A 27,635-nucleotide genomic window follows, 5' to 3' on the forward strand; every position below is an offset into this window, starting at 1 on the left:
TGTCAAATGTTGCAACTGTGAGTAAGAAAACATCTCTGGGCATGGCACTGTCATGCTAGTACTCATTACCAGACAGATTTCATATTTAGCTTTTATTTATTAATTAGACAGACACTACCAGGAAGAAACAATAATATTTTGAGCCTTGCAGTGTAAGCCAGAGGCAGGTGGAAGAATTTAACATCACGCATTCTAATAATTCTTCTTCTTTCACTGCAAACACAAGATAATGATTTTAAAACTAACTAGCCAACACTAGAACATCTGCAGCTGAGCTTGCTTTAGTTTCACTCAGTTCAGTCTGAGCTTTTAGCTTGGGTTTGGATTCTTCTCTAATAAATCTGAAACAAATATTAAGAAAAGAAGTAAAACCACACTCTATTCCATGGATAATTAACTGGAAAGAACTCTACATAAGTCATGAAAGTGAGGACTTCACTAACACCTCTACCAGCACTTCCTTTACCAGCTGCTTTTTATCTTCCTCCTCCTTCTAGAGCATTCTTGTTTCTTTTCTATACATTTTACTCCTTGAGGATGAACTCATCCATTCCCAATGCTTCAACCAGCATGTTACACCATTCTTGCTGTTTAAAAATATCTGATGTCAGTTTCCTTTTGTACGTTCTTTTATTATCTTGCTGACATCCTCCTCTGTATTTCTCTCTCAAATGAAATACAGAAAAAAGAAAAGCGGGGGGGGGGGGGGGGGGGGGGGGGGGGAAGAGAGAGAGAGAGAGAGAGAGAGAGAGATCTGGGTTTTGTAGTCCTCACCCTCCATTGCTGATGACTAAACTTTCTTCTTCACCGGATACACAACCAGCCATTTCTGGAGAAAGCCAACAAATCCAGGCCCTCAAATTCTTTCCTTTTCCAGGCTTTAATATTAATCCTTCAGTCAAAACACTGAGTGTCTTTCTTGCCCTTATCTGCTGGTATAAACTTCTTGGCTATCATCTTCTCCTCTAATACATGCAAGTATTCCAGTAAACACCCCTGCCTCCTCCATTATTTTAACCATATCAGGGAGCCTTCTTATTCTAGCTCTTTCCCCCTGTTTTTTCACTTCCTTTAACTAGTTCTGATCGTTCACGCTCAGTCTTGAATATTTATGGACATACATGTATAAATGTCTACAGAAATCATGAGTGCCTCTGCTTGCAGCTTCTCCCATGTTCATTCTCATTGTCCAAACCCCTCTCCTAAATGCTCTGGTTGCTACATTGCAATACCTGCCTTTTTCTTCCTTCAGTGCTATATTCCCAAAAAGAGGTGGCTCATCCTCTTGGTTAATCCCTACTTCTTCATCTTGATATTAAGGACTTTTCCAGTTTCCATTGCTAAACTCAATTTTAACATACTATTTCTCTCATTCAAAAAAAATATGATTAGGCCCCAAGAAACTGAAAACATGGATGTTAATATCCATATTATTTATCATAGAGGCTATTCTAGGAACTAGCTTGGAAGTTTGTTTTATATTCTCTCCGTTCTTCCATGATGGTGCAATTGCTTTACCTGAAAGAAGACATGCCCACAGAAAAATACCTTACCACCCTAAATAGCCAGTATAACTGAATCAAGCTGGATAAAGTCACTCAAATATGTTTACTGCCAGCAGAGTGAATGGACATGAATGAATGTGTTTGTGGCACCTTTTCCTGACATAATACATATGTTAGCATAGGTTTATTAACTGTTGCATGTAGGTTTGTTAACTGCTGCAATTAAAAAAAGAAGGAATTAGAAATGCCCAATCAATAGATACATTTAACTGCTTATGCCCCCATTACTTTTTCCGTTCTCTTAAAGATAGACACTTCTTATATATTTCATTATCATAATTTCACATTCTCCTTAGCTTCTGCACTCATTCTACTGTATTACAGCCTACTCTTCATGGCTTACCTTAGCTTTGCCGTCCTGTGCAGACATATATCCTACACACATGCTCTCTGTTGTATGGCTCCACAGAAATTCCACTATAAAGGAAAATGCAAGAAGTCACAAAAAATGCGTTGGTTTAACATTTAAGATGTAATTTAACAAGACTGGAATCTTGAGAAACAAATATAGCTTAAAATATAGTTTGGGAAAGGACAAAAAACGAACTTAAAGAACAAAAACTACTTACCAGAATAATTCAATCTCAAAAGAAACAGCTATCAAACAAGGAAGATTTTCCTGCACTATTTGCAGTCACACACTGCAGAACTAATACCCAGAATGAGAACATTAACGATACAGAGCCTCCAAGATGAGAAATACACCAGCTGCAACTACAGTTAAAAGATAGGACCAACTTTTAAAGCAGAGGCCTGTTCCACCCATGAAGTAGAAGCAGATATAATTTGCATTTGTTTGCCTTGAACCCAGACATAAGCACACTACGACAGCATAAACCCAGATGGCGTACAAGGATTCTGTAGAATTGTAACACTATCAACAGAATAACCAGTAACAAGCATTTCTTCACAGAACAGAGCATAAATATATACAGAATATGTAACTACCAATGTGTAAATGGAGATTTGTGGTTTAGCTGCCCAAGTAGGATACAGGAAAACATGCAGAAGTAGTAAAGTCTGCGAGATGAGAACTGAAGATACAGATCAGGCAGGAAAGACATCTGGCAAAAGCAAAATAATCCTGCAGAAGATGCAGGAGAGACGTCCAATGGAAGCAGAGTAACACTGCATAATAAGCAAGAAAGACGCCTGGCAAAATTAGAGCAAGACCTGATCCCAAAGGTATGCTGAATTACATCGAGAGCATATGCAATCACCCCCTTTCTTTGGGGAGAGGGTAAGGAGCACCAAAGGTAAGAGAGGAAAGAAAGATGAAGAAATGAGCCCATTTTGATTTTGGCTTCCCCATTAAAGCACTCTCAGGTCTGATCACCTTGACTTCTAGCACTAACTATAAAGCATCAGCTCTCTGGTACTGTATACTCACAGTTAATTTAGGATATAAATGTTAAAGACCAACTGTTGTGTTTGTAGTGATAATGATTAAGAAACCTAACCACTGGTAACGTGTATTGTTAACGCATGTTAATCCAGTAAGGTGTTCTGAAGTGTGAAAGCGTCCCAATTTATTAATCGTTTAAAAGCCCATTACAATGATCTTTAATTCCCTGATACATACACAGGTATCTTTAGATATACACAGGTATCTTTATATATACACACACATATCCCTACTCAGCTGCAACACAAAATTCAGACAAGCAGCACATTATTCATATGTTTAGCTCCCATCAAGTGGAGCTTTATAAATTGCCACACTATATTCTTCCTGCTCTATGTCACAGCATTTTTCTTTGTGTTCATTAAGTACATAATTTGGAAGGTGGAAAAAGAAAGAAAGAGTAGCTGATCAGAATTCAGGGTGTTTCATAGAATACTGTAAAAAGTTTAAAAAATTGCACTGAAGTATAAAGTTTTCCTTTGGATTACAGGAGGAGTCTTACATGAATCACACAAGATGCCATGAAAAGCTATTCCCAGATATTTCTTTAGAGACAGACTTTCACATACTGCAAAAAGCATCAACAGATAGTTTTAAAACTCTTATTCATTCCTATTCCTCACATTCCTTTAATAGGGTTGATGAAGGTCACAGCATGATGAGTATGCTTATCCTTTGAACCATTTATCCTTTCACAGCAATTAACCCAGAGCAGATGATCAAAGTTTAGACAATCCCAGCAAGACTTGAAGATTCTGACAGATATGTAGATTATCATCATAAAAGAAAAATGAACTTCATTTAGGTATACACTTTGCTCCCCCATAATAGATTCATGAGTGATATCGCCAAAGGTTAGTCAAAAGCTTTCAGAGAGTGAAACATATTCAGTGCAATGTAACTGTGTTCGATGAGGCCAACCCCTCCCTAACACCCTAAAGGTTCAACTGGAAGTGAAATCCTTTATTTTTTGGAGACAAATTTAATCTTATCTTTCAATTTTGAGAAGCTAGACAACAGTTCAGGCCAAATACCCTCAAAATATTATTTCTTTGCCTTTGATAACTCTAGGTATGTTCTTTTATGTTTTTAATAATTTTTTACTTCTACATTGTCCACCAAAGGTAGCATATACTAGCGTAAAACATAGTTATTGCTAGCTATTACAAGTACTGGAATTACAATGAAAAACCTAAATTACACACTTATCTGAAGACATTTTACATATTTTCAACCATTTAATAAATCACTTTTTTGCAATTTGTTTCAATAGTTAAAAAAAAACAATAAAAAAGATCATCCTTGCAACAATGACATGAGATTTCACTATTCTATACACCGAGTTCTTCAGTATTACACAACTTCTCTTCAATCCAAACACCACAAATACTATGTATGTTTACTTATATACTAACTCAGCATACACTACAAGGCAGGAAATTTCTGTGGTACAGAAAAAATATCTTTAGAATAAGCTGTGCTACATGAATCTTACTTCAGTGTAAAGAAAACCAAAAATCAATGGACAAGTAGTCTTTACTTATGATGTATGATATATGGGGATTTTCTTTATAAAATTTTTGAGGAAAAAACCCCAAATCTTCCTTAATAGGAACATGTTTTCTTACATGAACAAACATTAAATTAATAGAAGTATTTCTCTCACTTCCAAACATAATAAATTGAAGGTTAAGTTGATCTTGTTTGTTCTTATTCAATCAAATTTGTATTTTCATTTTCTTAACTCCTTTTTATGGATAGAATTTATGTTGTAGGATGTTTTTCCACTAGATCAATGACATCATAATTAGTCCATTCTTAAATCTGAAAACTGTAAATCAAACCTGCAACATTCTCTGTATGTTTAGAAACCCATGCCCTGATTCTGGAGTCAGGATTAGACAGTCTTGGCTTTCAAATAGTTGAAAGACAAGAGTAAGATGATTGTCAAAGTCTACTTTAGAGTCTATTTCTTAAAAAAGACAAGTTATTCAAGTAATAACTCCAACAAATATAACATGCAAAAGCTACTTCTAAAACCTTTTCCCATCCAAGCCTTCCAAAATTCCTTTGTTGTCCATCAGGATAATCCCAGAACCATCATCAGAACTGAAAGGATTCACCTCCCACACCTCTGGTTCTTTGTCTTATGATGAGATGTTGACCAAAAGCATAAGACACACAAACTTCAACTATGGGGTAGAAAAACATGAATGTTATTAACTGTATTGAACAAAATTACTTATTAGATGAAATGACTGGAGAGGGAATATGATCAGACTCAAGCTGACCAGCACAAAGTAGTGCATGATATTTAAAGATTGTTGGTATGCAAGCCAGCAAGGTGTAATACCAGAACAAAACTGAAAGATATCATACATCTCATCCTGTGCAACTGTAATAATTTGACCCTAGAATCCTGGAAGTCACTGAACAGACAGCAATAAATACTTGAGTTTGTGAGGCTTAACTCATCATTAAGACTGTATCTGCTGGCTCACCTTTAGCACATGCTCTGCCTGCTACTTGAGGCTGGCTGTAAGCAGGCAAACTCTGGTGACACACTGTTAGGATTTAGCGGGACAAAAGCAGTAATAAATTAAAACAAAGGTGTCTTTCTAAACAATAGCCGATAGATTAAAAAGAAATTACGCAAGTCAAGAATTACCAGGTGAGATGCTATGACCTGCCTTAATACACAAAGTTAAATGAGGTGATCAAATTTGGCATGTCACAGAATCACAGAATCAACTAGGTTGGAAGAGATCTCTGGGATCATCGAGTCCAACCTTTGCCCTAACACCACTGTGTCAACTGGACCACAGCACTAAGTGCCACATCTATTCTTTGCTTAAACACCTCCAGGGATGGTGACTCCACCACCTCCCTGGGTAGCCCATTCCAACGCCTAATAACCCTTTCTGTGAAGAAATTTTTCCCAATGTCTAACCTGAACCTCCCCTGGTGCAGCTTAAGGCTGTGTCCTCTAGTCCTGTTGCTAGTTGCCTGGGAGAAGAGGCCGACCCCCACCCTGCTACAACCTCCTTTCAGGTAGTTGTAGAGGGCGATAAGGTCTCCCCTCAGCCTCCTTTTCTCCAGGCTAAACAATCCCAGTTCCCCCAGCCACTCCTCATAGGACATACCCTCCAGACCCTTCACCAGCTTTGTTGCTCTCCTCTGGACTCGTTCCAGCACCTCAATGTCTTTCTTGAAGTGAGGGGCCCAGAACTGGACACAGTACTCGAGGTGTGGCCTCACCAGTGCTGAGTACAGGGGGACAATAACTTCCCTAGTCCTGCTGGCCACAAAGATGTCAGATCTTAAAAGACAGGAAAGCTACTTCAAATCTGTAATACTACTTACAGCGATTCATGAAACACTTGAGGAAACAATAATAATGCAGAGGGTCATGCAAACAAAAAAACCCTTTAATTCTGGTAGCATAACATAAACATATATTAGACAGGTCCATGTGACCCAATACATAAGCACATAGCATGACCAGACATGTATGCCCACGTCTGAGAAGCACCACAGGAAAGGAGATGGTACAAGTGTCATGCTGAAGTAATTCATATGCCCCCAGTCCCAAATCCCTGTCTTCAAAGAGGAACATCGGGTTTATTGTCTCTGGGTTCTATTTCCACCCACCTCTGCTAGTAGCCTACAGCATTGACTTTTCTAGCTGTTTCTCTATGACAAACCGCCTGACAGTTTACTATAATACACTTGTTCCATCGTAAAGCAGCAAGACAGATGAGGATCTTGTTTCTGGGACATAAACAGGGCTGTACAGCTCAGAGCCTTTTTAACCAGTCAGCTACTGATGGAGGCTAAGTACAGTTTTCTGCTGATCTCAATATAAACAGCAAGTAATCCTGTCATCTGCATATGCAAATAGTAACTGCGACTTATCTGAACAGATTTTCCTGGCATAAAAAAGAACTTCTAACCATAAACCAACTTCCCTTCCAAATTTTAAATCTATCCTTCAAATTTGCACGTTTTATCCTGCAAAAAGGAGGAACAAAGAACTTTTAAATGGCATTTTTAGCATATAAACTACTGAGAAGCAGTAAACAGCCATATGCATTATCCTGTGCTGGTTTTGGCTGGGATAGAGTTAATTTTCTTCATAGTAGCTAGTATGGGACTATGTTTTGGATTTGTGCTGAACACAGTGTTGATAACGCAGAGATGTTTTCATTATTGCTGAGCAGCGCTTACGCAGAGCCAAGGCCTTTTCTGCTTCTCACACCACCCCACCAGTGAGTAGGCTGGGGGTGCACAAAAAGTTACCGATTGGAAGGAGTGAATGAATCCCTTATTTTGCTTTGCTTGCGTGCACAGCTTTTGCTTTACCTATTAAACTGTCTTTATCTCAACCCACGAGTTTTCTCACTTTTACCCTTCTGATTCTCTTCCCCACCCCACTGAGGGGGAGTGAGCAAGCGGCTGTGTGGGGCTTAGCTGCTGGCTGGGGTTAAACCACAACAATCCCTAGCTAAAAATGTGATTCTTTCTATGAGGAGCATACCACGTCTCACCACAAGCAACCGTTACTCCTATGCCATGGTTTTAGAAGGATCCCACACAACCCTCTGAATCACAATTCTGCTCAGAAATAACGAGTCAGAAAGAATGCTCTTTTCCACAGTTTTAGAGAACAAGGCTAATACTATTTCACCTTCTAGAGTTTCATCATCTCAAACAATTTCAATCCCTTTTTGTTTTCTCTGTGGCCTTTGAACAATGGTAAATGTGCACAGACAGTTTTTATTTCACCTTTCACTTTGAGTTAGCACCTAGCTCAAGTAAAAATGAAGAAGAATTTCTTACCTAGTAAAGTTGGCTTTTCCTGTGATGATTCAGGCTCTGCTGAACACCTGCAAGACCGAAGAACTATCACACCCCCGAGTACACCTTCTTCATTCGCTAGAAAAGGTGAACCTGGGTAGAACAGTTGGAGAGAATTATTTGCAATGGGAATTGTTTCTTGGGTATCTTTTTTATTTCACTTTTCCTGCCTTCCCTCTTTAATCCTGTCACTAAGCATTGATAGGACTGTCAGTTCAACCAGTGTTTTTACTAAAGTATCAGTTTTATTTTTTCTAGTGTTTCTAATTACTAGATTACTATTTAGAAACTTACTTATCTACCAGTAATCAAAAAAGGAAAAAGAGCTACATGGAATAAAAAAAAAATTGGGAATTACATTTGTGAGTGCAAAACCTTTTGTTCTTGGATCAGGGAAGATATAACAATAAAAAATAGAGTGTCAAGTTGCAAAAAAAATCATGTCTCAATATTTAGTTCTTTCTGTACTGTAATTAATATAAAGATGGCCACATATGAAAAAAAAAATCAAGCAAATTTGGGTCACTTTTACAGTTTATTCATTCTTCCAATTTAAAGCACTTTGTACAGAGACATCAAACTGCTATAGACTGTCTTCCTTGCTGTTTTATGAATACTAGCAGAAAAGCCAAAACACATCCTACTTTTTAAAGTGGCTTTTCTGTTGTTAATTTAGGACATATGATATAAAACATCTTCTATCAGAAGATGGAAAAGTTTTAAAGTTAGCTGAATCATAGAATCATAGAATAGTTTGGGTTGGAAAGGAATCAAGTCTAAGTATTCTTTTTCTGGTTTGTAATTTGAAATGAGATTCCTATAGTTTTAAATGTGGAAACAATGGTATGATTTACTTATGATTTAAAATGTCTTGAGCCACAAAATTAACCAAGTTCTTGCACTTAAGCCCAAACAGACCCCTGTCACACACTGGCAAAACACTGTGATTTACAGTTGAACATACAATTGCAACAGGCATTTCATATTTCAATTATTTTCTTTTAAATAAATTAGTAGACATGTCTAATGCACAGACACTATAAAAGGATTTTCTGGCCACAAGAACTTCAGAGCAGATCTACTCATCAGTCTCCTTCAACTTGCCCACAGCTATTCCTATGATTAAAATTATTCCTTTAACACAAATAACAACAAAAAAAAACCCACTAAGAACCAACTTCAAGCTTTACTGTCAGGAAAACTAAAAGCTTTACCATGTTTTCTCTTGACATAATAGCAGCCGCATTCAAAAGTGATACAAGGTGGTCATTACAACAGAAGCCCATATTGCAGGAAAATAATAAATGTGGTATGCTTAACAAACAGTAATATCTTATTTGACCTAATACAAACAGATATTATCTTTAACGAGCCACTTGCTTTGTAGAAGAACTATTACTAGGTACCAATTACACCTATTGTAGTACTCATTAACTGCGACCAAATCCCTGTGAACCAAGAATCCAGCCAATCATACCATAATAGATAATAAAACAGTGTTTGGTTAAAATAGAAATGCAAAGCTTGGGGAGTTGTAAAGTTTTACCACCCAAATCAAAATCTGTTACTCCATGCTTTCCAAGATGTTAAGTTTATCTCCTATACTTTCACTGCATTAACCAAATACTGGCTAAGTATGTGGTATGAATTCTGTAAGCAAATGAACAAAAAAAAGTGGTTTTCTTCATAGAGGACATAAATCCTTTAATCTTAAACCTTAAACTCAGGTACTTCAAAGACAATGGCTTAACCTGAGCTTGGTCTGCAGACCTAATCTTATACTCAACTGCATAAATTATTCAGACTATAAGCCATGCTGTGGTGAAAAGCCACTGCAAACAGAGAAAGTTTAAGTTTGTTTCTTTTTTTTTTTCCCTGTTTTTTTGGGGGGGTTTGCTTTTTTAATAAGCAGTGTTTCTCCTCATCTTTCAAGGCCTGTGAAAGGTTCTTTCAAGGTTCTAGTGAAAAATACTAATAATCTCTTTAAATAGAAATGTTAAAAATGTCCTACTTCAGCAAAACACAGCCAGTAAACAGTATTTAAAGCAGACAGCATACTTAAGGCCATACTAAAACACTAAGATTGTGTGAATAAGCATAAAAATAGACAGCAACTACTGATTATAGACTTGATGCCACTAACTGGTTCTAGAAATGCTTACATTGGGTTAATCACTTTTTTTTTAGTGTTCTTCTTTCTCCCACATTGAGGAAAGAGTAGGTGAAAGAAAAGTCTGTAAATAAACCAATCACATATTTCTTCATTTTCTCAGTACTTTTGTCAACTATATGCCATCATCACTGATCTAATTTTCAATAATGTGAATAACTTGCACATGCTAGGCTCTCTCTTTGTAAACTTTAAGAGAAGACTTGGCAGTATTCCAAGTGGAATACAGAATGAGAAAAGTAATCACTCAAAGTATGTGTTTTGTGAGACTTTTTTTTAAAAAGGGGTTTAAAAAATAATTTAAAACTTGAGCTTCAAGCACATAACACAAACTCTTAAGCTTACAATTTCATTCAAAGAGATACTCTACCTATACATGCACAACTAAGCCATGAGAATCCCAGTTCTGCCAGTGTAAATAGCATTTATTTGACTTTAAACATGCTGTCCATCATACTGCCCTAAATATGTACACAATTGTTTTCTGAACCAAGTTACTTCCTTCAATGATGATGCACCATGAAAGCTTTATTACTAGCCCACAAAATTCAAAGGCTTTGAAGTCCATGCTAAACACTCAAAAGCTAGAAAACTGAGTGTATTAATTCAGCCTTTGCTGAAGTACATTTCCACTCTACTGTTATTTCAACTAGAAAGCTCAAGAAGATTAATTTAACAGTGCTGTGCATGATAAAAGTGCCATAAAAGCATAAAACACACCAGATAAGCAAAAAGCTTATCTTGTGTTTTCTGCTTCTCTAAGAGCAACACAAGTTGGACCCTTGGAGTAAGGACAAATGTTGGTTACGCCAACGAGACCAGGTCTTACAGCACTAACTTTGTAAGAACTGACCATAACAGTAGTACTGGGGTGATAGAGAGATGAGTAAAATGGCTTAGAGTGACTTATGGGCAATTTGAATGAAGTATTAAACCAGGAAATGTCTTAGAAGTTTGTATTACGCAAACAAAGCAAAGAAGATGGGACATATTATCTCTCTTACAGATGGAAACACAGCGTTATTTGCCCAGTGGTGCACAACATCACAACCCAGAACTGACAGGCTATCCTCATTCGTAGCACCTTGACTAATATACTACAACACAACAATGAAAACGATGGGATCATGTTGGCTTTCTTATTGCAGCCAGCCATGGTTCAGAGCTGTAGCAATAGAGATTGAGCCAAAATACTGTTGCAAGAAATTACTGAGATTTAGTATTGTCAGCTGAGCTACTGAAGATTTTTTTTTTTTTTTTTTAATGAACAATCCAGAGTCAACTTTTAATCTTCTACACGATTTCATCAGAACGAACATTATTCTGGAAAGGAGAAAAAGTCTGGAACAAGAACATATCCCTTCTTCTCACCTCCAAACACAAACAGCAAATTAAGACACAGACACATGGTCTTTTGCAAAACCCCTGCAATGGTTCATGATCTTCTCACCCACACCACTTCCACGACCCGTCCATTTTCCCACTTCTGCTGGAGGTTGCCATCCAGAGTCATCAGCAGCAAATTTCATGACTACACCCTCATCCATTCCAGTCACTTTCACCAGCAATTTCAGCTAAACCCTCTCAGTGCAAAATCAGCAACAAGATAGTATATGCCTTCAATTCACTGCACTAAGTTGTGGGGAATCAATCTCTCAACAACAGCAGTAAAAAACAGTTGCCTACAGTAATAACATTACAGTGTTCTACACTACAGTAAATTCAGAAAGACTGTTTCTCCTCCCCTAAAAATCAGACTCTAAGCCAAATTAAATACACGCTGAACAGCACATTCTTTAAAGCAGAGAATGTATTTTATTTTCCAATTGAAGCAATTTTTAAAAAAGTTTAAAAGAGGGATTCAAATATATTCATATTTGTTTAAACAAAGATATTTCTGGATATGCAGACATTACTGAGGATTACAGTTATGCTAAAGAGTGTATTTTAACACAGCAATACAGTGCAAATGAGTTAGGTCTACGTTAAGCAAGATTCTAGACAGCTGAACGCTATTCATCCATTATTAAACCTGTAAAAATAATGGTACAAAGTACTATTATACTTTATTTCTAAACAGAATCCATGCACTCAACACACATGAATTAATTTGCGTGTTTTCAAACACTGTGAATTCACAGGTTAGGAACATATTTCATTAATTTAGTTCTAGAAATCATTTTGTTACAGCGAAGCCATTGAGAAAAAGAAATAATAGTGCAGATTTCTGTAAAAAGTAACAATATAGGTATTGGCATTTTTAAATGCTAATTAAATATAATGTATATGAAAACAGGAAGAGAAAAGGTGCAACTGAAATACGGCCATGTATATTAAAGTCATAATGGTTTCTCATTAGAAGGAAAAAGTAATCTGGCTCCCACACTCCTACATCATTTTTGCTCTCTGTATTCTTAAGAATGATAGATCTTGCTGTATAATTAAAAATTCAGTAAAAATAAAACAAAATATGCCTACTAGTCAAAAATATTTTTTTTAAACTGTAATAAAATAGAATTGCTAGACAAATCTTTGATCTAATAGCTTGCTAAGGACAAAACTACAAAAACCTGGGGCTTTTAATACCATTTTAAGTCTCACGAAACTCATCGTTCCTTCCCAGTTACACCGGCATAACTTTGAGGAATTTGGCATAAATAAAAATCCAAAGCAAAACTTCAACTACAGCATTAACTAATAATGTTAGCACTGACTGGCCACATCAGAAAGAAGGGGTAGGAAAAAACAAACAAAAACCATCTTTCAATAGTTTTGGTTTAATCCTCACCTCCCCAGTCAGAAAATTGTATTTTACACAACACATTTCCCTCCTTCAAAGCTGAACTATTCTGTTATTGCTTTCTGACATATAGAAAGCATTACCAAGTTATTATTTATGTATTTTGTACATTATTAATCTGCAGTAATGGTCTCCTAAAAGTAAGAAAATAGGTCTTCCTAGCAGCTCCACATTCACTGATCCCATCAAGTTCTGCAAGAGCAACCACAACTGAACACCACGAGCCAGGTTCAGCCTCAGACCAGGGATAGGGCATACAGATTTCACAAGTGTTAAGGCAATCGATGACTTCAACATTCAGACTTGCTCTGAAGGAACTAGAGTTACAAGTGAAAAAACATTCTTCTATGTCTCTTGTAAATTAAACTACTCCCATGATGAAGGTCACCTACTCCAAACGCATACGATCGGTAAGAGTTGTTCATTTCTGATCCTGTGCTTTTTTTCCCATTTGTAGCTACTGGACAGATCCAGCCTAGCACAAACTCAACACTAAACTGTAAACGAAGGGGTTTATTTACACTTACCCAGCTGAAGGACTAACCAGCTGTTCATCAGATGTTTTACATTCATACTCTTCCATAGTAGAGAAACCATTACCAGCTTCATTGTTTACATTAGATTCAAAGTCTTCAGAACTTTGGTCTAAATACTGACTGTGACGTGGTGTAACCAATTAAGTACTTTAGCATCCCCCAGTTTCAACAGAGTGCAGCTAAACAGTTCTAAATCTTTTCATGCTGTAATGCAAGTGAAATTCAGATTTTTTCAGGTCAATAATCTAGAGATCACCTATGCCACTGGCCTTTGTCAGCTTGTGTACAGAACGTGTTTAAAGTGAAGCTGTTTGCCACTCTGCTTCTGCTATGTATCCCACTGAACTTCAAGCTAACAATTTAAATACACGTTAGAGGAATATATAAGCACTAAATGAAGCCTGCTTTTAATTTCATGCACAATTACTTGTTAAATGTTTAAGCTCAAGCTGTCTGAAACCAGAGACCTTTATATTTTATTATAAGTAATTTAAAACATCTGTTTAGAATTTTTAAAGAAGCTTCAAGGAAAAGCACCTGTACTTTCAAACTTTCTTTCAAAGAAATTAAATAACTGAGGATACCTCTGTCCAATAAAATCCCAGTGCTCTTGACAAGGAGAAGCACAGTCAGGACCTAGACAAACCCTCATGTAACACCATCACATTGCGTTAGTTTTTCATCTGGTTTTATTGTGCAAGTAACGAATAGGCCTGTTCTATTCTGCCTACCATCAAACACAAACTCATGAAATTTGAAAACTTGTGGTGGATGAAATATACGAAACTCTTCTCAAATCTTTTCCCCTGTGTGACGGAGAAGACACAATAATGCTTCCATAGCATCCTTCCTCCGTTACGAAACCACAAAGGATACTACAGAGCTGAGAGTGATGCAGCGCCGCAGCACCTCAGTATGAAGTAACACTAACACCGTGTAACGACAGTCACTGCCCGTCTTGTAACTGTTTAAGTATGAGGCTTTTTTCCACCAACCAGCGTAACTCATGATTGGGAAATTCATATTCTAGGATTCCTAACTGTCCAAACCCCTGCTCCCAAGAGAGGTCTTTGACACGAAATTTCAAAAAGAGAGTGTCAGCATTATCCTTCTGCTATTACCTTTCCGCAGACATTGATCAGTTGTGAACTGAAACACAGCTTAAAAACACAAGAATAGACAATCATATTTCTGCTAAGGAAAGAACAAATATCAGATTCCAACTATGTCTTTCAGCTCATTATTTTCTAGTACTTTATAAGAAGCTTTAAAGTACAATTCGTAACACTGCCATTGTTAAAAGCCCAGATTTCCCGCCAGTGAGATGACACAAACATTTACTCTAAGTCTGCATTCCACAAACTTGGCCACATTTGAAAGGAATGATGAGTAACAAAATCCTCTGTTCTTCTGTTTGGAAGGTATTTGTGTTTACAGAACACCATTCTTTGACTGCATACCAAGCCTTTAGCGCTCTTCCACTAAAGATATCAAGCCCATTCGATTTACAAAAAAATCTAAATTTCGTTTCTCTCACCTCCAATTCAACCATCAATTGTGCATTATCCACAGTAAGCTGGCTCTGAGAAAGGATGAGAGAACTACATCTGCCATTAGTTTGCTCATCACCTGCTGTTTAAACAGCACTCACTGTTTAAGCCAGGCATTCCCTAGCTGGAAGGATTCCCAGGGCTCTGCGGAGACTCTGAGAGTTCTGTAAACAGGAAGCACCAATCTGATGGCAACTGCCAAAATCAGCTGTTCATCCCTCCAACACAAGTAACGCACATTTTGACTTCTGACAAAACATTCTAGCTGTGCTTTGCTAAAGCTTTTTTTTTTTTTTTTGGCCTTGGTCCATTATAATTCCGGCGAAAGTTTGACATGACCACAAAATAGGGCTTTTCAAAAGAGTAGCAAGGAAAAAATCCATGCCTGTTAGCCAGTTTTATCCTATTCTTTCACACCGGTAAGAAATCCTTGTCATACCATACATCCTGAGATTTCAACTAGCACATCAACATCTATGAAAATTCAGAGAGGAAAAAACTATTTAGTGTAAGTCCAATCTTCTAAGTGTAATGCATTTTTTCAACTGTTGCACTATATTAGCAAGACATAACTTTGCATTCCATCTTCAGAATTGCCAAGATCCCCCAAAATCACACTGCTGGCTACAAAGTTAGTACTATGTCACATGTAAACAGCAAGATGTATCTGGATTTTGAGGTTTTCCTCAATGAGTCTTCTTTCATAGGATAGCTAAGAGTAATCTAGATTTTATGCTTTCTAATCAAAACACAGAATCCAAGCACTCCACCTACACACAAAAAAGGTGGCTGTATTTTTTATTTTCCCCGTGTCAGCTCTGCCATAAAGTACAGCTGAGAAGCTAATACACATACCCGCTGTCATGCAACAAAAAATTGCAGTGCTAAGTTTCTGAAAATACAAGACAGAACTATCTCTAATTCAAACATGAAACTTTAAAAAGAAATTACAAAACTTTTTTTCCAAAATTTTCCTATAATGAAATGCATTAATTTGATACTGTCATTCTTTTCACTTTCCCTTGTTTTGTTGGTTTTAGTCTGTTTTCCCAAGGCAATATGACACCACACGGTTGGCCTGGTACCTCTGTCTGTGCAGCTCCTTTCTCTGCAATCGATAGTTTCAGGTATAACAAAAACTTTAGCAATATTCAGTATGTTCTTAAGTCCAATACAAACACTTTCATATTTTCAGTAATGTATACAATGTATATATCATATACTAGCCAGTTAACATTTAAAATAAAAACATCCACTATGCAAACTGGTGGCAAAATACATCTGGACGAAACAGCAAGAGAAGAACTGCATTTTTGCTAACAGTTACCAAAAAGAAAAAAGAAAACCCAGAAAACTCAAAGCAACTTAAAGGAGGTACCTCAACTAAAAAGTTCCTGACTTTGGTCTTTTATCAGCCACTTTCTATTAATTACTTTGGCAGTAGCTTTCTATTCTGTGTGTGTGCATGCACTAACATGAAATTGCATAAGGATATGGACCATTCGTGCTTGCTTTTAGTACTCCTACCACAAACAGCAAAATAAATTTTGAGAGTATGGACTGAAGATCTGACTTTCCTGAAGTTAGGGCCGCTTCCACGCAACACCTTCATAGTAGTGTTACAAATTAGCAAAACTATCACAAGCATCCTTCCTAAAGGCCTCTCTTGGGTAAATAAATCCCTGATTTTGCACCACTATGCACTGGAGTAAGCGATTAAATACAAAAAGTTACATTTGTGCTGCTTGGATTATAATCTCTTTGGGAACACACCAGGATTACTTTGTTCTGCATTCTTACAGCACCTCGAAATGATTGCAATAAAGTAGTAGATTATCAAGTGCAGCCTTCCAATGCGAAGGTGACTTCCCCTCAAACAGTCAAATGTAAAGTTGTCAGAAGCAGAGTTTAATATGGACTCAACATTACTAACAGAAATAAAGAAATTGCAACGCATTGTTTGCCAAGACCAACGGCAACAGTTCCTAGGCCCCAAAAAGGTATGCCTGTCCCTCTTTCACTTCTAATTAAAATACCATAAAAATGAACTTTGGCAACACAGTGTACAAGAAGTGTTATGTTATCTACAAGAAATTCTGAAGGTCAAAATTGTCCATGGATTCTGAAGTTTCAAAAATTTTAAGGGCTATAAAGACAGTGCAAATTAACATATATGCCAGAAGTCTCATTGGAATTGATGCTATCTTCAAAAGTTCAAGCTTATATAGATATTTTAAAATTCCACATTCATATTTTGGTTATGACTTGAAGAAATAAAACAAGATCTATATTCACTAGAAATTAAACGTGTATAAGTAATCATGTGTAATCCTCTCAAATCAAGGAAAAAAATTAGTTTTACCTTACAACAGTCTTGAATGAAGTCTACTTCACTTGATTACAAGAAATTAATTTCATCATGTAAATAGCAAACCAGAATCTGTCTGTCCAAAGCATTTAATTAGAACATGCAGTGGTTTTGAGGTCTATTATATTTAAAAGGGTTAACATGATGAATAATTTTTATCAATGGCCCTAACCACCAATTCAAAATACACAATTGTACATCACAGCTGGTGATTGAGGACAGAAATTCTTTCTGATTTAACATTTTTTAGATGTAACACAACACTAAATTTGAAGCCAACTGCAACATAAGGCTTCAACAGAAATCACAAAAATAAGCATCTTGATTTTATTTAATAGAGTTAATTGCATTTTAAACAACGTTATGCAATGTTTAGGCAATTAGCACCATATACTTACCAATAAACTTGTTTTGCATAGTCTCTAGGAGAGCTTGGTGGGCATCTTCTGTTTGCAAAGCACATGAACATTCTCTGGCCAGTATGGTTCGGACAAGGTGCTCTCCACAACCTAAAGAAATGTTAAGATTGGGAATAGTCAAAGTATTGATATCACTATGAAGAAACTATCATTATTTTACATCATCACAGACAAATTAAAAAAAAAATATGCATGACAGCTTTCTGCCATATTTTTCCTATTTTTATTTTTTAAAGAGAGTGACACTGAGTCACACAAAATGTAAGCAGTTTTTCTCACAACTTTCCTGAAATTTCTACCACATAAACCAAAAAAAGGTTAAGCACAGAAAGATGAAACAGAAATAGTAAGAAGAAATAGCAAGACTCTCTCTGACTTGTCATCTTTATCCAGATCCTGCAATTCTCTCTCAAAGAATCCACTTACTAATCATTCTCAGACGAATGATCCATGGATGCCACTCTCTTCAAACCAAGAACATCTTTCGTGAATGCCACAGTAACTCCTTTGCATAACATAACCTTGTATTTAGTCTATCTGATTTAGCTTTTTGTCAATGAAGGAACATGTGAATTTACCTATGCTTGTTTGACAGGGTGGCTGCTCATTTGACTCCCAATAAAAAACTCCTGTAATTTTTAAAGGTTTGTCTTTAAGAAACTAAAAAGCCCCAGCGAACAACCACTTATTGCGTCAGTGCTTTCTATAACTATCCCCTGAAACCTGTTGATGACGAAGACAAATAGGTCATTAGTGCTACTCTTACTCCGTAGGAACGCTTTCACACCTGCTGTTTTTCTCCCACACTCTTTTCCATCCTGTAATGTGCTTTGGGAGATACAACTGTGCCCAAATGGTGCAGTGCATGTTTATTGGATCAAAGTTTTCTTGGACCTGAAAACACAGTGGTGATACCTTCTGCATATATACAAAAGTCATTATACTACTACGCCTCCCATTTGTTGACATTTTTCCTCAATGGCAAGGAAGCAGATGAACCAGCTAGAAAAGGTCTAACCAAGCCCCAGTTAAGCTGAAATGTGTTATCCAGTTAGGAAAAAAGGAAAAACACAACTAATTTAACAGCTGTAATATGACAATGATTTCAATTATCTAAATTTAGGTTATTACAGTTCGATCAGACTTGTAACTTCAGAGTATATCAGGGCCTAAAACTGCGTTAGACACCAAAATATATAGAGAGAAGTCAAATATAGTCAATTCCCAGTTATCTACATATATTTCCAGCAAATTTCTCATTAACCATGACAAGATGCAAGCACTGTGCTGGCTCCATACAAAAAATCAGCTATAATCCAGTTGGACTTACTAGCTCAGGTGCAGAACTACATAAATACACCTACACAGCTTCCAGAGACAATTTATGGCTGAAAACAATCCAGCTGCTTTCAAACAGCAGAGACTGAGCTGGTAAAACATCAGACCTATGTTGGCTTTGGACAAAGGCAGCTCAGTCTCCACGGATAACACTTTACTGGAAGAACTAACAAGCCCAGGACAGAGAAAACTGAACGACACTGGCTGAAGCCAGCCTGGATCTGGCACAAAGAATGAACTAATAAATAAACCCAACCTAAACTGGCTCCAGTGCAGCCTGCTGAGCTTCCCAATGTGCTGAGTTTAGAGCACTGACTGGTTCGGGCACAACATTGCATGAACTCACATCGGCAGGTCTAGCACTGTGTCTTGGAGCTACTCACAGACTGGCTTCTTGTTCTCGCCACCACTTTTAAGCCCTAATTAACATGGCAACCTACTCCAAGAATCTCTCTTTCTGGTTACTTGTCACACAATTACATCCTTGCTCTTAAAGGCAAAGTGAGTTTAGAAACACTGTTTTTCAAAGACTGCTAACACAGAAGAAAAAAAAAAAAAGACCCCTCACCTCTCATTTCCAAGACCAAAAAAAACCAACAAAAAAACCCTACAGAGCATCATATATGCATTAGATGTCAGAGAATAAGCCCAGGGACCAGACTGCAGAAAAATGGTGTACACATGTCCTAAAATCTTGGTTATCTTCCATCATCAAAATTACACCTTAGTATTCAGTTATGTACTCCTAGTTGGCAGTGTCTCCTGATTAATACAATTCTGTTAAACTGAATTGTTTGGAGTGGAGTACTTTGGCATTGAATCTACATATAATTGGTACCACAGAAAGACAAGAAATTCTTTGTATAGGAAACATTGAGTAAAAAAGTTATAAATTTAGAGGAAAATGAAAGAGCTGAAATGCTACAACAATTACACAGGAAAGGGAGGCAATTCTTTTGAGCACAAGAAAAAAAGTGTTTTCATTGAGACTGTCAAACTCTCGAGTTATTGAGGAAAGTGTCCTGGTTGGGGTATTATCTTCAAGAGACTCACACAATACAGCGTCCTCAACGGCTGCTTACGGGAGGGTCTATCTGTTCATTGCCTCATTACTTCCATGCTTGAAAGCTTTTGTCCACAATAGAATTGAGAGTTATTTAATATTTATTTAAGATAAAGCAATGTATCAAGAACATGCAAAAACGGCAAATTGCATTTTACCCATAGGCTATCATTTTTTCTTAAACTAAGGAAATTTAATGATAATGAAGTTTTGCTCTAAAGAATAAAACTAAATAAGCATATGCTCCAGCAAAAACTGAGCAAGTTGATTTTTTCTTGAAAAGAACCTGTTAACATCTTTAAATATAACATTTATACCCTAGATGAGGTAAGAAGCATAGGACTTAGAATGTGAATCAAGCAAATGAGACACAAAAATTGGAGTGAGCCTATGCATCTCCTATGCATCAAGTAATAAACCAGATGTTATTACTTCACAATTTTAAAGTAATTCCTAAATTGGCATCAAAAAGACAATAGTCATTTTTTAGCATGATGTACATTGTTATTTTCCCCCAAGAGAATGATTTTATTGAAGAGTTCCCATAACATCAAGTCTGCTACAAAAAAAAAAACCACCAAAATAAGACAGAAAACTTAATATGGGTTAAGAACAGCTGCAGCACACTGATGTGATCCAGGATCAACCACAAGGAAAGCAGCTTTGGAATTCTACTAACACATCACACATCTCTACATCCCCACAGACAAAGTCATTTCTTTCTGTCATATTTCTGTCAACCTATAAGGCAGCAAACTTACAGACTGCTGCTGGCAGTATATGTAAAAATCTTTCAACACATCACATGCCAGCAATCAGCAGGGACAGATAACTAATGAAAATAATCCCCCCATTTTGAAAAGAGAAATTTGTTACTGCAGTTTTTGATGTAGGAACATCTATTTTTGAACAGAAAAAATAACTAAGTAGTGTTTCACATACTTTGACCAGATAAATGCTGAGAAAAAGAACTACCCTAATTATTCCAATAGAATTGCCCTTCCTATTACCTTAAGTTAGAACCAAATATCAGAGTGTGAACTGCCTTGCAGGTTTAGCAGACCTGTATGTCTCTATAGTCTCAAAATGGGAAAACACTGTAGATAATACTAGGGCTAGACACAAAATAAATGTATACACAATTACAGTAACCAAAACCTAATTTATAACTCACAATATAAAGCTGTGGGTTCAAATTTATAGCTCTATTCACTTGCAAGCTAACCACCAGCGTTAGCCAACTTCCGAAGAAGTTCTATTAACATGACTCAAGACAGCAACTACAGTCAAAGCTATTTGAATGCATTTCCAAATCATGCACATGAGCTGATGAAAATGTAAATCTGGTTCATTTGCTTAACTATCTCACATTATACAACATTTAACTGTATGTGTTATTATACTTTGCGGTTTTTCACTGAATAATACTGAAACCAAACCAACAGGGACTCCTAATAATTTTTCGATTCTACATTAAAGCCTCAAATGCACTTGTTTTAGTAACTTTCTTGTAAACAGAGTTTAAATCACTACATTATCCTTTCCCAGTTAAGATGACGACTTCTTTGGTAACCTGAAACTCATTATATCTCAGAGACAAACGCTTTGCAATGACAGACCAAAGCTTCCATAAGCCTTCACACAAGAGTGACTCAAATGGAGACAACTATCTGGAAAAATTTACTGGGTTAAATTAGTGCTTCTCACTGAAATAACTGTTCCATATAGTAAACAAACTCTTTTCCTAACACAGTAATATTGTGCAAACACCATGTTGCCTACTCATAACCCCTCTGCTGACAAAAATACTACTGTTGGAACTACTGTTGTCCATGTTTGCAGAGGTAAGTACAATTAGTTGCCCTCCTCTAGGATCACTACCGGCAAAGTGAGTAATATTTCTACAGGAAATGTATAGTCTATTTTGATAAATAAATAAGTAAACACATACATACATGCAAAGAAAGGTATTTTGATGCAAGTTTCTAGCCTCCTAGGTTAAGGGGAAAGAAGTTTAAAAAAAACAGATTCCTAAAGGCCTCAGAGGTACATGGCAGCAACAGGCTCCTATGACAAGGGAAGCAAAGAAGGATAAGGCTCAACAGTCATAAACACATTTTGCACTCAAACCAACACACTTGCTGAGAACCAGAATCTAAAAAAAAAAAAAAACCCAAAGAAAACAAAAAACAAACAAAAAAGAGACCAAACAAGCAAAACTCACAAAAAAAAAACCCCAAACAGAAAACCTGTCTTCAACCAGAAGCTTCTAACCCTGCCTGAAAACCACTTGGAGATCACACAGAGAACTTCTAATGATCATACAGAGAGCATCAGAGCTGAGTCTCAGAGACACATATCTCCTTGGATCACGCCACAGTACAGCTTCTAAATGCAGTGTTTCTTTCAAAGTGCAAAGCTAAGCAACCATGAAATATGACTTCCCTCTTCCGTGGCTATTTAAAAGTGTAATTTCTGAGAATAAGACCACTCTTCCTATTCAGACACTCCTCATTGATTCCTACAAGATCCCCAGAAGAACCTGTGAATCTACAATCTCTTTTTTTTTTTCATAGGCTCTTTTTCTTCTGTTATCCTATTATAACTTAACAGTTATACATGTATCAGTAGTCCTCTCAAGTTACTATTTCAGCCAAAAATAGCACTGAAAAGCACAAAACCCCCAACAGACCTTTTTTTTGAGCTTTGAGCACAGCAAGATGGTCGTTCCTGCACTCCACGCACCACACATTGCTGATTAGTGAATCAGACCAGGCAAACCAGAAGCACCTGTTATGTTGTACAGTGCTGTACAACAAGCGAGACACGTGCCTTTTTGCAGAGGAATGAGAGACAGGAACCGATCATGGAAACCTGTTACCACGTTGACAAAGGACAATAATTTTTCAACTGTCATTCATAATTGCAGTAGTGGGCAGATACTCTAGAAAGGAACTCTTTGGTACCTGAATGCCACTGTATGCACAAGACAGGAAATGTATCAGGGTTGCACACCTTAGCAGGTATAAGTGTGAACTGTACACCTCACTGACCAATTTAAAGATTTAAGACATTTTTTTTTGTTATAGTCCATAAAGCTACATAGACGTACATACCCTGATTCACATTTTCAGCGTTTTCTGCATATACCTGATCATATTAGTAATGAGCAAAGCTTAGCAAAGGCAAGTTTTGTGAGCATGTGAACCACTAGCCATTATCCTGTAAAGCCAGGCCCGGTCTTTGCATTTCAAGTACTGTTTAGCTATATGCATATAATGGTTTTTAAGCTCCAAGTCTTTTTGAATGTTTTGTTCTTTTTAGCTTGCCAGTAAATGAAACCAATGTAATTCAGTAACACACCACCGGACAGGTGCATACTGCAGCACAGTAGCTACGCAGACAATCCAGATGCTGTTCGTGAAAGTATCAGTTGCTGAACTGAGAAAACAGACAAGCCAGTAACGTTTAAGATAGAGCTTAAAATTTTGTATATTTCCTTCCTAAGTGATCTTTAATAGTTAATAGGTCTATTCCGTAGTAATTTGCTAGCTTGCCTATGCACAACTTACACAACAATGAAGTTACTAGGATTTTTTTGTGGGCTTTTTTTTTTTTAAGATTGTTAGCAACTTTGATTTTCAGCTATTATATTGGATACTATTTTACACTGCATACAATTTTGAAGAAAAGCTAAGAAATCTGAGATACAGTATTTAAATTTTAATCTAACCTTCTGTACCAAACAGTAACTAATACTCTACTTAATTCACAGGTTATACAAACCTTAACTTGCTATAGACTTTGGTCCTTAATTTGAGCGTCATGCAAGAAACTAAAGATTAAGTTACTATTTTTTCTCGACATAGTGACTTCTCAAGTAGATTTCTAATGCTTGAAATAACCACAACAAGAGGGGAAAGAACCCAGCACAATACAAGCTGAACATCCCATACAATGCGTGTTCTGCATCTTATAATGTTCTAGCAATGGAACCAAGATGGCAAAGGAAAGGAAGGCCTTTTGCAAAGCAAGGGCCTCCAAGCAGCGTGTCAGAAAGAAATTGTTTTTCTGCTTCTTTTGATGGGAGATGCTTTCAAGTCAGGAAATTAGAAACAGGTGTGCCAGAGGGCACACACACATCCATGCACCACACTGAAAAACACGCGTTTTCAATTTTCAGACATGAAAGAGACTCCTGTTGAATGGAAGGAGAAATGAAAATCTAGCTTGCTTTCTGCAAGCCATAAGCACAAAGCTTATGGAGTTTTGACAAGCTGCTGGAGCCTATCTAGCTATTGAAATGTACAGTACCTCAACACAAAGTGTTGGAACTTGTTTTAAAGGAGTATAAAATGGAAACTTGCATTACTCACATTCATTCAAGAATGGAAAAATTAATCTAGTTTACTCCACTGCCAAAGTATGACTCTTCTCTTTTCAGAAGCTAAACATAGAAGTTACAGGTTATCTTTATTTTATTATCTATTCCATACAGCAGAGTCTGAACCTGGCTCTAAGTTGTTTCAACTTTGATGTTGTTATTTTCAGTTAAATAGTAGTGCCTAGAAAAGGAGTGTCAGTTAACAGGTTAAAAACCTACTATTATGTTAAAAACATACTATTTCTGCTTTATTTCCTGAATAACTTCTAGTTATGCCTAATGCAAACACAGTGAAACCTGTATTTTAATAAGCTCTGGCTGTCATTACCAGCATCTCTAGAAAGAGCCGACTAAAACCTTGAAAGCCAATTATTTTAAAAAACAAAATATACTATAATAAAAATATTTGGCTGGTAAGATATTGATCTAGTGAGTTACACATTAAAATAAAAATTTAAAGTCTAATTCTGAAAAGACATCAAATGCTACAGTCTAGCATAATGCACTACAGAACTAAATTAAAGTTGCATAATTTTAGCTTTTTGTACTCCTATCAGTTGCTGCATCTTGCCTTCATACTAGCAGGGAAAACTTAACTTACTGAGCTGCTGCCAGGAAGAACACCTGCAAACAAAGTCCTGTCCAATTCCTAAAGCATTGATCCTAGAGGGATCAATGGAGCACATTCTTGATGCAGACAGAAAATTCTTAGATGTTAACTTCCAAAGTAACAAACACCTACTAAGAATATGGAAATGGAAACTTGCCAAAAGGTTGTAACTTCGGTAAATTTGGGTAGGTTTCAAAGATAATAAAAGACAAATTCAACATCGACAAATTGTGTCTAAAGTGTTTTCTCTAAGGAAACACGAGAAAAGACTTTCTATATCTTTAAGGTTTTAATATGGGCAAAATAAAGTAAAATCACTCTGAAGAACAACTCATCCAGCTTTTCTACAATTTTACAGATGGTGGAAAAAGAAGACTAAATAGTTAAAATATGCCAAATGTATGAATCCTTCACTTCCAAATAGTGGAAAATGCCAGATAACTTTAACTATTAAAAAAAAGCTATTTGTTTCAGTTATCATGAACAACGAGAATTTCAGATGTACCTCCAAGAGAGGTTAGAATGAAGAAAAAATGTAGTTCCATTAAAGTGGATACACATTTTACATTCTTCTTTACATTTAAAACATTTTGAAAGATTAATTTCAGTTAAACTGAAAACGAAAAAGCAAGCTACTTTTTGCCTAGGCCTTGATTAGAAGGTTTGTTGCTATTGATCTCTTTGTAAAAATACTGTATCTTTCCAAACTACGTCACTTTTGTCACAAAATTCACAGGAAAGGAAAGAAGAGAGTAGCTGACTAAATGTATAGTTATTTTCTACCAATCACAGAAAAATGTTTAAGATGTAAAAACAGGGTTCAGCTTGCCGCAGTCTCCATTTCACTTTATATCCTTGTATCTATTTCAAGCCATTTGGGCAAGGTATGGCAAACAGGGACAGGAGTAACAGTGTTCAGAGAAGGAGACAGTGCTGCACGGCTGGCTGCTGCCCCAGGTTACAAACACACCGCTCTGAACGGTGGGCCTTCCGCGGGAGACTAACACTTCTAAAAAGCCCGTCCAACTTTATGCTTACAATACATTATTGCATTAAATCCAATTAAAATCTCAAGAGGCAATAAGCACTCTTTGACTTCTGCATCCATCCAGTTCTGCTTCAAAACAACCCTTCCAAAGGCAATTCAAGCAACCATTCTGATTATTTTGTGGACAAAACCCACAGCTTTGAACACTGCGGTACTGTGTTTAATTGACAGCTTCTTAACGCTACCATTCCCACAAATCATCTCTGCCTGTTGCTTCCTCTCTCTTCATGCAGCCTTGTGGTGGTAGTTAGTTAGTTCAGACACCACATGCTACAGCACTGAAGCCTCCAAACAGCATCTGGACACAAAGCCTGAACTCTTGACAGAAGCATTCACTTCAGCGGTAAATACTGATCTGTCTGGAGATAGACCTCTTTCTTCCTCTACCCTCTGGTTCGCTGTAACAATGACATAACTCTTCTCCATATGCAGCTGCTTCATCTGTGATGCATTAAATTACCTATTATTCCCCAAATCTTACAGGGCCAGATTGATTTTGAGAGATAATACATATTCCTACCAAGAGAGCAACTATCATAATACCTATCTCACATAGTGTAGCTCAAACAATTTATACAGGAAACAAGATTTGCACTTGAAATTCCTCTGGACATTTGGAGCATGGACTCAGAAGGATGCAGGCCAGACAGACAAGTGGCACCTGCCCAGGTATCAGCAGTCACTGGATTCCAGCGCAGCCACTACTGCCCTCAACACATGGGGATCGCAAAGCCGAAGTCCTACATCACAAATCAGTTTATTGGTATTAAAGCTTCCTTGAAAAATATTTAGTCCACAGATTTGCACATCACTGTGGTTCCTGTCGAAAATGAGTTTTCAAGTAAGAATCTACAGTTCAATGGCTTCCATAAGGAGAGATGGAAAAGCTGGCTGAGGGCACAGCTCAACAACCAAATTTAACAAGCACAAGCCATCTCTCCATAGGTGTCATTTCCTATTCCACATTACCTGTTCCGTTTTGCCTGCAAAAGCATCCATGAGGCACACAATGGACTGGAAAGAACAGATATGAACAGAACAAAACGTAAAAGTTTGAGCAGGAAAAGGCAGGGGGAGGAAGAGTGAATACACTTACTTCCTTAATGACAAGGATTTCAAAAACAAGACAACCCTCCTTGAGCAGGGGGCTGGACTAGACAATCTCCAGAGGTTCCTTCCAAGCTAAACAATCCTGTGACTCTTCACAATACAAAATGTGCTATTTTTCACTTCATGGAATGATGTATCATACATATGCATGTATATCCAACACAGCTTTTAAAGTAATTTGATGTAATCCCTAAAATGCCTGTATGAGAAGAACAGAGGCCACTGCTTTTGACCTGGGACCTTAACAGTCAGTCCTGTAGGATCTTGGTGAATTCACCAGCATGAGAAATTGTTAAGGGAGTCGGGCACATTCTGCTTACTTACACAGAATACGTACAGTTTCTGTATGCATTCCTAAAACATTGCTGCTATCTGTATCTGATTTTCCTTCAGTCAGGAATAGACTCTGGGC

The 27,635-nt window shown here is 37.0% G+C and overlaps 1 protein-coding gene across 1 annotated transcript in view; it reads right to left on the minus strand.

Annotated features, from left to right (window-relative positions):
- The window catches only part of TASP1 (taspase 1), an 89,586-nt gene that overhangs the window by 11,297 nt on the left and 50,654 nt on the right, over positions 1-27,635 (minus strand). The window contains exons 11-13 of the mRNA XM_068405196.1: positions 17,650-17,760; positions 7,810-7,920; positions 1,909-1,982 (exon numbers count right to left, since the gene is read on the minus strand). Coding sequence (XP_068261297.1) covers positions 1,909-1,982; positions 7,810-7,920; positions 17,650-17,760 — 296 coding nt within the window. The remainder of the gene's footprint in view (positions 1-1,908; positions 1,983-7,809; positions 7,921-17,649; positions 17,761-27,635) is intronic.

The sequence above is a fragment of the Nyctibius grandis genome, chromosome 1 (assembly GCF_013368605.1).
Source record: "Nyctibius grandis isolate bNycGra1 chromosome 1, bNycGra1.pri, whole genome shotgun sequence".
NCBI classification, from domain to species: domain Eukaryota; kingdom Metazoa; phylum Chordata; class Aves; order Nyctibiiformes; family Nyctibiidae; genus Nyctibius; species Nyctibius grandis.